General features: G+C 44.7%; 1 protein-coding gene across 9 annotated transcripts in view; it reads right to left on the bottom strand.

Annotated features, from left to right (window-relative positions):
• The window catches only part of SYTL3 (synaptotagmin like 3), a 117,193-nt gene that overhangs the window by 86,565 nt on the left and 17,800 nt on the right, over positions 1-12,828 (bottom strand). For 6 of the 9 annotated variants that reach the window (XM_034963163.3, XM_063605052.1, XM_055114282.2 and 3 more), the window contains 2 exons: positions 11,285-11,913; positions 9,049-9,267 (listed from right to left, as the gene is read on the bottom strand). In XM_034963163.3, coding sequence (XP_034819054.1) covers positions 9,049-9,267; positions 11,285-11,394 — 329 coding nt within the window. In that variant the 5' untranslated portion in view covers positions 11,395-11,913. The remainder of the gene's footprint in view (positions 1-9,048; positions 9,268-11,284; positions 11,914-12,828) is intronic. The other 3 variants (XM_055114284.2, XM_055114283.2, XM_055114285.2) reach the window with 1 other exon arrangement.

Below are 12,828 nucleotides of genomic sequence, written 5' to 3'. Positions count from 1 at the left end.
TTAGATGCTGTGCCCCGACCTGTCCTCTCCCTGTAGACCTAAGAAGGGGGATCCACCACGACAGAGGGGCGACAAGAAGGCCGAAAGCAGGAGCACACGCTGTCTGTGGGCAACCGCTCAACCTGGCTTTCTAAAGAGACAACCAAGAGCTTCCGATAACATGCCATAGTCAGGGTACATGGAGTCCAGAAGACCAGGCCAGCAGCCTCTGTGACCGTGCATCACCGTGGAATCAGAGGGAACTTTCAGAAAGCAGTCAGCCTCCAAAAACATCTAAGACCCACCTCTGAGAAAAAGACACAGCAAGATAGAAGGAAGAGCCAGGATGAAGAGACGGTGGGACTACAATAAGGGAATATTTCATAAACTAACAGAGCCAAAGCAGAATGAACTGTTTCATCAGCAGAAAAGAGCAGAAATGGCAGGCTAGAAAGTTGAATCTGTGAGGCTGACTTGGCAGAGACACTTGCCAGAATGTGAAAGAGAAAGAAAAAGACATTAAATGTTGAGGGAGAAGATTATCATCATCATCATTATTATTATTATTATTTTGAGACACAGTCTCGCTATGTTGCCCAGGGTGGACTGCGGTGGTGCGATCTCGGCTCATTGCAACCTCCAACTCTCAGGTTCCAGCGATTCTCCTGCCTCAGCCTCCGGAGTAGCTGGGATTACAGGCATGTGCCACCACATCCAACTAATTTTTGTATTTTTAGTAGAGACAGGGTTTCACCATGTTGGCCAAGCTGGACTTGAATTCCTGACCTCAAGTGATCCGCCCAGCTCGGCCTCCCAAAGTGCTGGGATAACAGGTGTGAGCCACCACGCCCGGCCCGAGGAAGAAGATTATTAATACAAAGAGAAAAGGAAGCCAATTTATGCCTTCAAAGCTGTTCCTGGTGGGGCGCGGTGGCTCACACCTTTAATCCCAGCACTTTGGGAGGCTGAGGCAGTGGATCACGAGGTCAGGAGATTGGGACCATCCTGGCTAACATGGTGAAACCCCGTCTCTACTAAAAATACAAAAAATTAGGGGGGCGTGGTGGCCAGCGCCTGTAGTCCCAGCTACTCGGGAGCCTGAGACAGGAGAATGGCGGGAACCTGGGAGGTGGAGCTGGCAGTGAGCCGGGATCGCCCCACTGCACTCTAGCCTGGGCAACAGAGCAAGACTCCGTCTCAAAAAAAAAAAAAAAAATGCTGTTCCCAAAGAAGCTGTGTAAGTGGCATGAAAGCATCTTGAGAACAATCAGACTTGACTGAGGAAAGCATGACTGAGTTAAACCGAAATAAAAACCCAGGAGACCCAAGAGGGAGCAGCTCAAAAGAACGGCCCTTAATCCACAAAAACATCATTCCCAGACACATATTAGAAACTGTTTTTAATAAAAAGGATACAGAAAAAAAAAATAACTGGGCATGGTGGCTCACACCTGCAATCCTAGCACTTCGAGAGGCCAAGGCAGGGGGGTCACTTGAAGCTAGGAGTTCAAGACCAGCCCAGACAACATAGTAAGACCTTGTCTTAAAACATATCTATATCAGCCAGATGTGGTGGTGCGTACTTGGAGTCCCAGCTATTTGGGAGGCTGAGGCAGGAAGGTATCTTGAACCCAGGCGTTGGAGGCTTCAGTGAGCTATGATCACGCCCTGTACTCTAGCCTGGGTGACGGAGTGACACCCTGTCTCTAAAAAAACTAACTAGGTGAGGTGAGGTGGCTCACGCCTGAAATTCCAGCAGTTTGAGAGGCCGAGACGGGCAGATCACTTGAGGCCAGGAGTTTGAGACCAGCCTGACCAACAAGGTGAAACCCCTATCTCTACAAAAAAATACAAAAAATTAGCTGGGTGTGGTAACACACACCTGTAATCTCAGCTACTAGGGAAACTGAGGCAGGAGACTCACTTGAACCCAGGAGGCGGAGGTTGCAGTGAGCTGATATCGTGCCACTGCACTCCAGCCTGGGCGACAGAGTGAGACTCAGTCTCAAAAAAAAAATTAAATTAAAAAAATTAAAAACCAACTAAATAAAAAGTTTTAAGAGAGAATAAGGCTGCAGTCTCTGCCAAAAAAAAAAAAAAAAAGAAGAAGAAACGAAAAAACCAGTATGTTTCTTCTACATAAAAATCAGGAGATAAACAATGAAATAAAAATAAAACTAGCATCAGCTGTCTCCATAATGTTAAATTCCAAAAGGCAACATGGCTGCATATACTGAGTAAACAGTGGCAACCCAGGACTTAAAACCCAGTGAAATCATTCCTCATGAAGGAAGACCACGGAAAGCAACTCTCAAATACGCAATGACGTGGAAAATACACCACTCACAGTCCTCTCCTGGGGAAAAACTTCTTTTTTTTTGAGACAGTCTTGCTCTGTCGCCCAGGCTGGAGTGCAGTGGTGCAATCTCGGCTCACTGCAACCTCCGCCTCCCGAGTTCAAGCAATTCTCCTGCCTCAACCTCCCAAGTAGCTGGGATTACAGGTATACATGACCGTGCCCAGCTAATTTTTTGTATTTTAGTAGAGACAGGGTTTCACTGTGTTGCCCAGGCTGGTCATGAACTCCTGAGCTTAGGCAATCTGCCCACCTCGGCCTCCCAAAGTGCTGGGATTACAGGTGTGAGGAAAAACTTCTTAAGGAGGCAATTCAAGTGATTGAAAAATGAATCAAAATAAAGAACTTGCAAACTGGGAATCATGGTCTCCAAAGACTAGTAATGAGCACTTGAATCAGTTATAAAATGCAAAGTTGGTTTAAAATATTGTTGTAAATATAATCAGAAAACACTGAAGGTAACAAAAATAATTATGGAAAGAGATGCTGTATAACATATAGATAATAATTATAAAAATATAGAGGTTTCAAAATGATTGGCTAAATAATTTAAATAATTATCTTCTTTTTTTTTTTTTTTTTAGACTGAGTCTCGCTGTCAGCTCACTGCAACCTCCGCCTCCCAGGTTCCAGAGATTCTCCTGCCTCAGCCTCCTCCAGAGTAGCTGGGATTACAGGCGTGCGCCATCATGCCCGGCTAATTTTTGTATTTTCAGTAGAGATGGGATTTCACCATGTTGGCCAGGCTGGTCTTCAACTCCTGACCTCAAGTGATCTACCCGCCTCAGCCTCCCAAAGTGATGGGATTACAGGCATGAGCCACCGATAAAATTATCTATAAACCATTCTTGGTGTGAACCCTGGATGCTAAACTGTCTTGGCTACCATGCAAAATGCCAACCCAGAAAAACTCTCTTGGGGCTCCCCTCCCTTACAGGGTGACAGGTTTCAGCTGAACTACGTAAGGTGACAACAGAGAATATTAACAAAAGACAATGCGCAGAAAGCTCACTGGTTCTCAAAAAGGTTTTAAAGGCAGGACTTTCCCTAACTAATCAAGTGCTGACTACAGAATACAGTTCAGTTTCAACAAGAAGAATGACACACACACTATTGTCAAAGCATTCTCTTTAGTAAAACACACACACTATTGTCAAAGCATTCCCTTTAGTAAACACAAAAGAAACTTTTTTTTCCTGAAAAGTACTCCATAGGCCGGGCGCGGTGGCTCACGCCTGTAATCTCAGCACTTTGGGAGGCTGAGGTGGGCGGAACACTAGATCAGGAGATCAAGACCATCCTGGCTAACAAGGTGAAACCCCGTCTCTACTAAAAATACAAAAAAATTAGCCGGGCTTGGTGGTGGGCGCCTGTAGTCCCAGCTATTTGGGAGGCTGAGGCAGGAGAATGGCGTGAACCCAGGAGGCGGAGCTTGCAGTGAGCCGAGATCATGCCACTGCACTCCAGCCTGGGCGACAGAGCGAGACTCAGTCTCAAAAAAAAAAAAAAAAAAAAAATACTCTGTACTTTTTTTTTTTTTTTTTTTTTTGAGATTGAGTCTGTCGCCTAGCTTGGAGGGCATTGGTGTGATCTCCGCTCATTGCAACCTTCGCCTCCCGGTTCAAGCGATTCTTGTACCTCAGCCTCCCAAGTAGCTGGGATTACAGGCGCCTGCCACTGTGCCCGGCCTAATTTTTGTATTTTCAGTAGATATGGGGTTTCACCATGTTGGCCAGGCTGGTCTTGAACTCCTGACGTCAAGTGATCCACCCGCCTCGGCCTCCCAAAGTGCTGGGATTACAGGCATGAGCCACCATGCCCGGCCAGCAATGTTAAAAGTAGGATTTAGAGGGAAAAAAAGAAATAAGGTTTTGAAACAGGAAAGAGTCAGTAGACAAATATCATCTTAACCTTGGCACCAGGCTAAAATCTTTCCTTGCCAACTCTCCTGTATCACACTTGGCATTCAATTTCTTTTCAATCTTTTACAGAGTTAGCAGAGTTAGACCTTTTACTCACTTGAAGAGTAGATATATTTTCAAGAGTGAGAGTGAATTATCCCATTCTCATACACTAGTTATTTGCCTCTGTGAATATAAAATGATGATTCAATATTTTATCAAAACATGGGATTATAAAAGTACTGGGAAAACCAGTCTGAAATTTAAAAGATTACATTTTCTAAAATCTGGGAAGTTTACTTTAGGCAGAAACATAATTAGAATAGAACTTCCTTTGAAATGTCACTTGATTTTCAATAAAAATTCTTTCATGCAATGCAGAAAATACAATGCCTCATCCTGTAACAATATCTTTACATCTTAAGTCCTTATCTGAAATGCTGAATGACAACAACAACAACAAAAAAACCTTTTTAAGTTGTTTCAGAGACGAGGTCTCACTATGTTGGCCAGGCTGGCCTCAAACTCCTGGGCTTATGTGATCCTCCCGCTTGGGCATTCCATGAGTAACTGGGACCACAGGCATGCACACCACATCCATGACCTCGTGGATGACCACATCCAGCTCACCTCCCTTTTGATAAATTCCAAGATCTTATTTTAACCACTACTGCTCTGCAGCAATAACTCAAGACCCAACCTGAGAACTAAGGACATAATAATAAAATGCCAAGGTCTGGATCAATTTTTCAACCGAACACACTTAAGCAGCTCTTTGTTGGCATCAGGCGTGGTACAAGAGACAAATTTGAGCAATTCAGGAAAGTACCCTGAAATCAACAGTATCACCTGCTGCAACTTGAAACCTTCTGTTCTAATGATGGTATATAAGCTCTGTTGCACCTTTATCATTGTTAAAATACTTGCAACTTACGGAATTCTCTGTACAAACCAATTTGGTTCTAAAGCACCTGACTGGCAGCAAAATGTTCCTAACGAAACAGGCAGTGTGTCCACAGATACCTGAAGCTGAAGAATCATCGATTTGTTGTGGTCACAGCAATTACAAAGCATGACAAGAAGATCACAGTTTGAAGGAAACAAGTCTGAACAAGAGTAATTCCTCAGCAATCTTAAGGGAGAAGACCAGGTTTCTTTTAGACGTGGAATTTGTTATGACACAGTATATTAGTTTTAATAGAAAAAAATTAATGCAAACATAAATCATCAAGCTTAATCTTATTTTTTTAATGAAGCTAAAACAAACATATACAAAGCATAGTCTCCTCCTTGATATTTCAACATAATTGTTACCATCTGCCATTTCACTGCAGAAAGTGTCAATACATTCCCCGGGAAGAAACATCAGTGGAAAACAAGGATGTTTCTGCTTTTAACTTCTTTGTTTCTCCTCCCAAGTCACCCTCTTCTGATCGGCCCCTGCTGAGGACAACAGGAGCCCCTTCACTACTGAAAACAACTTTCCTTGGTTCTTCTAAGTCCTTTCCAGTGTGCCTTTGATTACTGGGCTCTTTCTGATCCTTCGGTTCTCTGATGCCCCGTGATCCAGTTCAGCATGCCAAGCGACCTGTCTGGCCAGTCCTCAGAATCACTTTTCACCTTTCTCTTTTATCCCCTGTAACCAAGGTCCATCCTCCCCTTTTCCTGTCTCTCCCATTCTCCATCACTATTGCCACCAGCCTCCTCCCTCGGTGCCTCTCATTCACTGCAGCAACTCTCAGATCGCTCTTTTACCTTTACCTTCCGCTCTCCTGATCTTGCCCTGCAAAACCAGGCAGACTTTCGGCATGGTGTTCGCTTGGCAAAGAGCACATGCTCAGGCTCCAGCTCCTACTGTCTTGGAGGCAAGCTCTTCTAAGTGGCTTTTAAGACTCTGCCGGCCGGGCGCAGTGGCTCACGCTTGTAATCCCAGCCCTTTGGGAAGCCCAGGCAGGCGGATCACCTGAGGTCAGGAATTCGAGACCAGCCTGGCCAACATGGTGAAACCCCGTCTCTGCTAAAAATATAAAAATTAGCCAGGCGTGGCAGCAGGTGCCTGCAATCCCAGCTACTTGGGAGGCTGAGGCAGGAGAATCACTTGAACCTGGAGGCAGAGGTTGCAGTGAGCCAAGATCACACCACTGCACTCCAGCCTGGGTGACAAGAGCGAAACTCTGTCTCAAAATAAATAAATAAATAAATAAAAGACTCTGCCCTCCCAGGACAAGGCTCCCAGCAGGCGGGAGAGGACTGGAGATTCAGAAGGAGGCCTGGGGGCCCGGGGGACCTGGGTTGCCATCTTCACTCTGTTCTTACTGATATGACATGGACAAACCATCTTGTGTCTCTAATCCTCCACTTTCTCAACTGTAAAATGAGGATGAAAGTAGTAGCTACCCCACACGATTGTTTTACGCTTTTAATAAAACATTAAAAGACTATTCCAACCATGGATATTCTGGAAGTCGTCTTGAGCCACTCAGCCTGCCTCATCTCTCCCTCTCTGAGCTCCCAGGGCCCTTAGCAACTTGGCACTCAGTTCTCTAAGAGAAAACTTTCCCTGAAGACAGAAACTTTATCTTAAATGTCTTCTGGAACCTCTCAACACAAGGTCAGGGCCAACACCTGCCACAGGCCTCTTGTTCTGCAGCAACCTGCGAGTTGGTTGGTTGGTTTTGGTCATTGCTACCCTAGCACTTCCCCTTTCTTGATTTTAAAAACCAATTTTCCTCATCTTGTTCCTGTCACAGATCCGCTTTTTCTTGAGAAATGAGCCTGAAGCGAAGGAAGAAGCAGGGGAGACAATGATCGGGGTCAAAAACCTTTTCTAGGTCCCCAGATGTGCGACAGTTATGAATGTCAAAGATTCTAAAGTTTTACAAAGTCTCATCTTTCTTTTGGTCCTAAAGAGGAGGAGGACAGCCCAGACTGGATAAAGTTGGAGAGAGGACAGAGGGCTGCGGGGACAGGGAGCAAGGCGAGGGGAAAGAAAATGCACGTCACCACAAACTACTTGGCTCTCTCCCCTCCCGACTTCTCCTGTTAATGCACTCATAGTAATGCAATGACCTTAAGTATTTTGAAAACCATCCTCATTTCAAAATAAGGAAGCTGGGGTTTTAGAAGTCGTATTTCATGTACTTAGAGGGTAAAGTTACAGTGCCTGGGACACAAGGCTCACTAGGGCAGAGATTTCAACACTGTCAGCTTCCTGGGAGATTGCCTCAGACCTTGTCCTCTTGTTTTGATTTTTCATTTACAGTTCATTGTTAGAAGAAGAAAAAATGCTGAGAAATGTAACACCCTGCCCAGCAATGTTTATTATTAGACTTCAAATATATATGGTTGGTTGAAATGGGGAAGAAGATCCTGAGACCTTTCTAGAGATGATTTGGAATTGCTCTCTATGCCGCCAGGGCAGCTCACAGTAATTATTTTTTGCTCTCAAGCAAGGAAAAGCCTGAAGGACAATGGCTTCAGCAAACCAAAGAAACATGAGATGAGAAGGCGAATTCTGCCACCGTCCGTGCGACTTGGCACGCTGTGAGCAAAATCGACGGAATGCAGTTCAAGAGCAAAGAAATCAGGTTGAACCACTTCACCTCTCTGGCTAGATGATTGAAATACAGTAAGCCTTGCAAAGGGACAGGACACTTAAGTAGATGAACGCCAGGGCGTGCGTTAAACACAGCCCTCCGGATTTAGGGGGAAGAAACCCCAGCCACGATGCCCACACTAAGTGCCTCCCACAGTCTTTGTCCCTGGGGCACTCACACATCTGTGGCAATATTTAGAAGTTGTTTTCAAATCTCAGGGTCTCTGATGACTCCCATTCACACCAGCCTAGTATTCCTTCCCTTCTCCGAAGTTCTGTGATGTCCTTGTGCACCGTCTCCCCCAGCAGACGGAGTCACCCCTCTAGTGTTTTCACAGAGCTCATGGCCAGTTCATTCTTGCTTTGAACAGCGGGAGTCTAAGCCAAGTCGGCTCTTTATCGTTTTCAGAATGGGGAGTGCAAAAACACCAATTCCATGTTAAAACTGGTATTAAAACCCCCTAACACCAATTGATAACTATAAAGTAGATTCAGTCTGTCACTAAAGGGAAGCATGTCCATTTCTTTACCTGAGTATTAAAGACAGGTCAGCTTCAGAAAGGCAGTATTTAAAGCCTCAGATGATTACTCCAATATTCCCTAGATTATAATTTACTCCACTGGTACTGAAGGAGATAAATTAAGTGCTAAGAAAATGACAGCACTTAGTTAAGAGACCCAAATGAATCTGAACTCCTGGGTTAGCCCATCCTTAGACTTAACAAACTTTTGTTGTTTAAACAGGTTCTCACTCTGTTGCCCAGGCTGGAGTGCAGTGGTACAATCACAGCTCCCAGGTTCAAATGATCCTCTCATCTCAGCCTCCTGAGTAGCTGGGACCACAGGCATGCACCACCACACTTGGCTAATTTTTGTATTTTTTTGTAGAGACGGGGTCTCACTACGTTGCCCAGGCTGGACTCAAACTCCTGGGCTCCAGCAATCCACCCACCTTGGCCTCCCAAAGTGCTAGGATTACAGTCATCAGCCACCACACTTGGCCCAAACTTCTGTAAATGAAAAGAATGTTGCTATATAAAATTTATTTTTGGATGAAGATAACTTCCAAGGCTAGAAAGGTAGCTCCCTATCAGGCACTCGGTACACATTTACTGGCTGAAGGTGAGGAGTGAGTGCTCTCTTTATGAGCGGTTTGTAAAGAGGCCTCCTCCGAGACCTGAATCAGTGGGAGGGATCCAACCACCGGCCATGCTTACCTGTCCTCAAAGCACACCGTGCACTTCCAGGCATGGGTCCCCCTCAGGAACACTCGGCACTGGGCGCACACGCGGTGGCTGCAGCCCCGGCACACGGCGCCCCGGTGCAGCAGGAACCCCAGCACCTGCTGGCAGCGCGCACAGCACTTCTCTTTGTACTCCCGGTCCGTGTTCTTCGCTCCTTTCCACCGGAGATGCTGCAGGTGTGTTTTCAGTTTCCTGCAGCCCACAGAGTTAAAGAAGATACTGTTAGATGGAACACCTGACCCCAGGCTACAGGGCAAGAGCCCAGGCAGTAACCCCCATGGCAAGGGAAGGGGCTTTGGCATTCGACATCCCTGGGCTCCAACATGGCTGTGTGAACTGGGCTCTCACTCAACATCTCAGAGTCGAGGCTCAAGGGTTTTTTCAACCGTGAAACAGGCGATATGACCTTACCTCCCAGGGTTGCTGTGAGGACTAAATGGCAAAGTATAAATAACATGCCTGGGGCAGAGAAGCTCCCTGCTAGGTCCATCCCTTCCTGCCCAAAGGCTGTTATGATAGTAAGCAAGAATAGTGAAAGGAGAGGAAAAGACACTGAAAGGAGCATCCATTCTAATCTGCAAGGCATGGAATAATCTAGAAACACACAGCATACATCCTGCTATTGGTATAAGTTACCCAATAAAATCAACTGATGCTATGCTTTTGCTACACTTTTTTTTTAAATGAGTGGTCAGCCCACTCCCCTAGACAAATAGCCATAGTGCAAAGAGATACTGTATTGGACCAAAAAGGTGTCATTTACTAGCACGCTCTTTTATGAATGTCTGTGATACCTACTTGTAGAAGAGATGAGCCAATCCCAAGAAACAAGATGACATCAGAAATGCACTTTAAAATTCAACTTTCAGGATCTACCCTAGAATTAGTACCCTTTGAAATACAACTTTGTTATCACTATGTCTATGTCACTTTGTTAATATTCAAAAGGATGTCTCAAATCACTGAAAGATCTTTCATCATCAAATAAAATTTCACTTTTCTCACTGTATTATAGTTTTTGTTTTCGTTTTTTTGTTGTTGGTTTGAGACAGAGTCTTGCTCTATTGCCCAGGCTGGAGTGCAGTGGTGCGATCTCGGCTCACTGCAAACTCCACCTCCCAGGTTCAAGGGATTCTCCTGTCTCAACCTCCTGAGTAGCTGGGATTACAGGCACCTGCCACCGCCCGGCTAATTTTTGTATTTTTAGTAGAGACAGGGTTTCACTATGTTGGCCGGGCTGGTCTCAAACTCCTGACCTCAGGTGATCCGCCCGCCTCAACCTCCCAAAGTGCTGGGATGACAGGTGTGAGCCACCACGCCCAGACTGTATTATAGTTTTTAATGGAAGAAAGTTTACAAGTGCACTTCAAAAGCTTTGAAATAACAGGGAGGATGAAGAATACTATACCAGAAAATTCTCCTCACTCCTCAAGCATTTGGTTGTCCAAAGTTTTGTTTTCTAACGTGTTCTGCCATTAGAAACCAAACCCTCACTTCCTCCATAGACATTGATAAACAAGCGCCAACCTGTTTAAAGATGGATCTTGACAGCTAAGGCGGAACACTGCTCTGCAAGAATTCAGCACGCTTTTCTAAATGCTGACCCATATCAAACGGCCCGTGCAGCTTAGAGACAGACAGGGAAGAGTTCCCTGTTGGCAAAGCGGTCAGGAAACAGGCTAAGCAGGTTCATATTTTATGCTCCCCCTTCCTCAAAGCCAGCTGGGAGGCAAAAGCGAGCAAAGAAAAAAAGACAGGGCTGGATTCCATCAGAGTTGCTGCTTGTGAGCCTCTTTCTTTGCTTTTCTTTACACCTCCCGGCACCGTCAAAAATGAGGTAGGAAAACCCTTAACTGGAGGTCTTTCCTTAAAGAAAGGGTAAACTGGAAGCCTGAAAATGTCCCTTGAATGATTCCCACAAAGTCGGCAAACAGACAAGCAGATGGCAGACAGCAAACTTACCGCCCAAAGGCACCGTTTTAAATGAATAACAAGAGCGGCCTCCCTCCTCCTCCTGAGCGTCCTCTACGTTTAGTTACATAAGGAGGATCATCTCCACCAACAGACCTTCATTAGGACCCTTCTCAGGCACGAAGCCCAGCAGCAGGTGGGTAGTGATTTGTAAGCAAACAGCATTGGCGACGGCGCGGCAGGCCCCAAGCAGAGAAAGCTAAACACCCAAAGTGACCCCCCGGGAAGGGCAGCCTACCGTATCCTCTCCTCCTCTGTGTTTTGAACCGCCTGGTCTCGGTACAGGACCTGGAGAATGGCCTCGCGTTCTAACTCCTTGAGAGCACTCAGATCTACTTCTTGGGCCATTTCTTCTCCGTTTTCGTTGACCCAGGTTGGAAGAGCTTCACTGCACGGACCAAGCGCTCACGCCCTGCAGATGAGCGGCGGAGGCCAGCTGCAGCCAGCCTTGTTTAAAGAGCTCCCTCTCCTATTTCACTGGCAACTGTTTTGCTTGTGGTTCTTTTTTCCTTTTTAACTGTGTCATACTCCTTAGAAGAAGAAAGCCTCAAGAAGTTCTGCGTTTGTCGGAGTTAGGGCTCGCAGAGCCTCGTGCTACCCGGGGGGTGTTTTCACCGGGTTCTGCAGCAGCTGCTGACATCCATCTAAGACAAAAGCATATCTTTTTTCTGAGGCTTCACCAGAGATTGTTATAAATTATCTACAGCTGCAAGCAGATAATTTCTGCAAAGCAGAAGTAATTTTCAAGCCAAGGAAATTTAGAAATAGCAATAAAAAGAGTATCGGTGACTCATAGAAGCTAACCTTCCACTTAAGATGTTTCCAGGTCAGCAGGAACCATCATGAAAAGCTCAGCCCGTTCAACACCTGCAGAAAAGAAAACAAAAAATGGCAACATTTTTCTTGGCTTAAGTATCTCTGCAGCATTACTTCCAAAAAGACAAAATATTCTACACAAACCCTTGCATTTTCTGCTCGCGGTGATAATGTAAAATTTTAAATTTGCTTAAATAACACTTCTCATATTTCTAAAAGCCTCAAACTTCCAAACTTGAATTTTCCTAATATGGATTCCATAACTTTAGTGGTCAGAGGACGTAAAAGTCTGTGTTTAATGTACATTATCCTAATTGAAGATATATTGGAAAAATGACATTCCCAACTGTTGGCTATTATTTTTACAATTAACTTCAACACTCAAAAAATTTTTAATCAATTAAGGAGGTATGAAGCAGCACCACCACAAGCTCAGCCTAGCAATTATTTACGGTCTTGAATAAGTTTCATGAGCTGCCTTATGCATTAGCTCTTGTTTTTGTTTAATGACAGTTGAAGGGTTCTGCATACATCCTTTTATCCAGAAAATGCAGAAGATCAAATCAATATACTTCCTATAGTACCATTTTTGTTATTAAATCTATGGGAATCCCTTAGTGATAAGACGTCCTTTCAATGCTTTAAAAGCTAAACTTCCTTTGCTGGGCTTCAAAAAAATCTGCATTATATTAATTTATGATCTATGGCAAATTAGTGACTGAGAGGCTAACAGAGCTCTAAGGTAGCATTTCCTTTAAGCAAAGGTTCTTAACCTTTTTCTTAATCTTTGGTAGTCTGGTGAAGCCTACGTATTTAAACGCATAAAATAAGGTATGCTGTGTTACATAGGAAATTGATTATACTGAAATATTTAAAAATTGTAATATAGTAATATATGTGTTCCTTGATGCATGAAATATTAAGATCTAGCAGTGATCTAAGGACTCCCAGGATTTCAAAGTAGTG

This window comes from Pan paniscus, chromosome 5 (assembly GCF_029289425.2).
Source record: "Pan paniscus chromosome 5, NHGRI_mPanPan1-v2.0_pri, whole genome shotgun sequence".
Lineage (NCBI taxonomy): Eukaryota > Metazoa > Chordata > Mammalia > Primates > Hominidae > Pan > Pan paniscus.
Note: the sequence above shows the minus strand (reverse complement) of the source record. Positions and strands in the feature narration are given on the sequence as shown.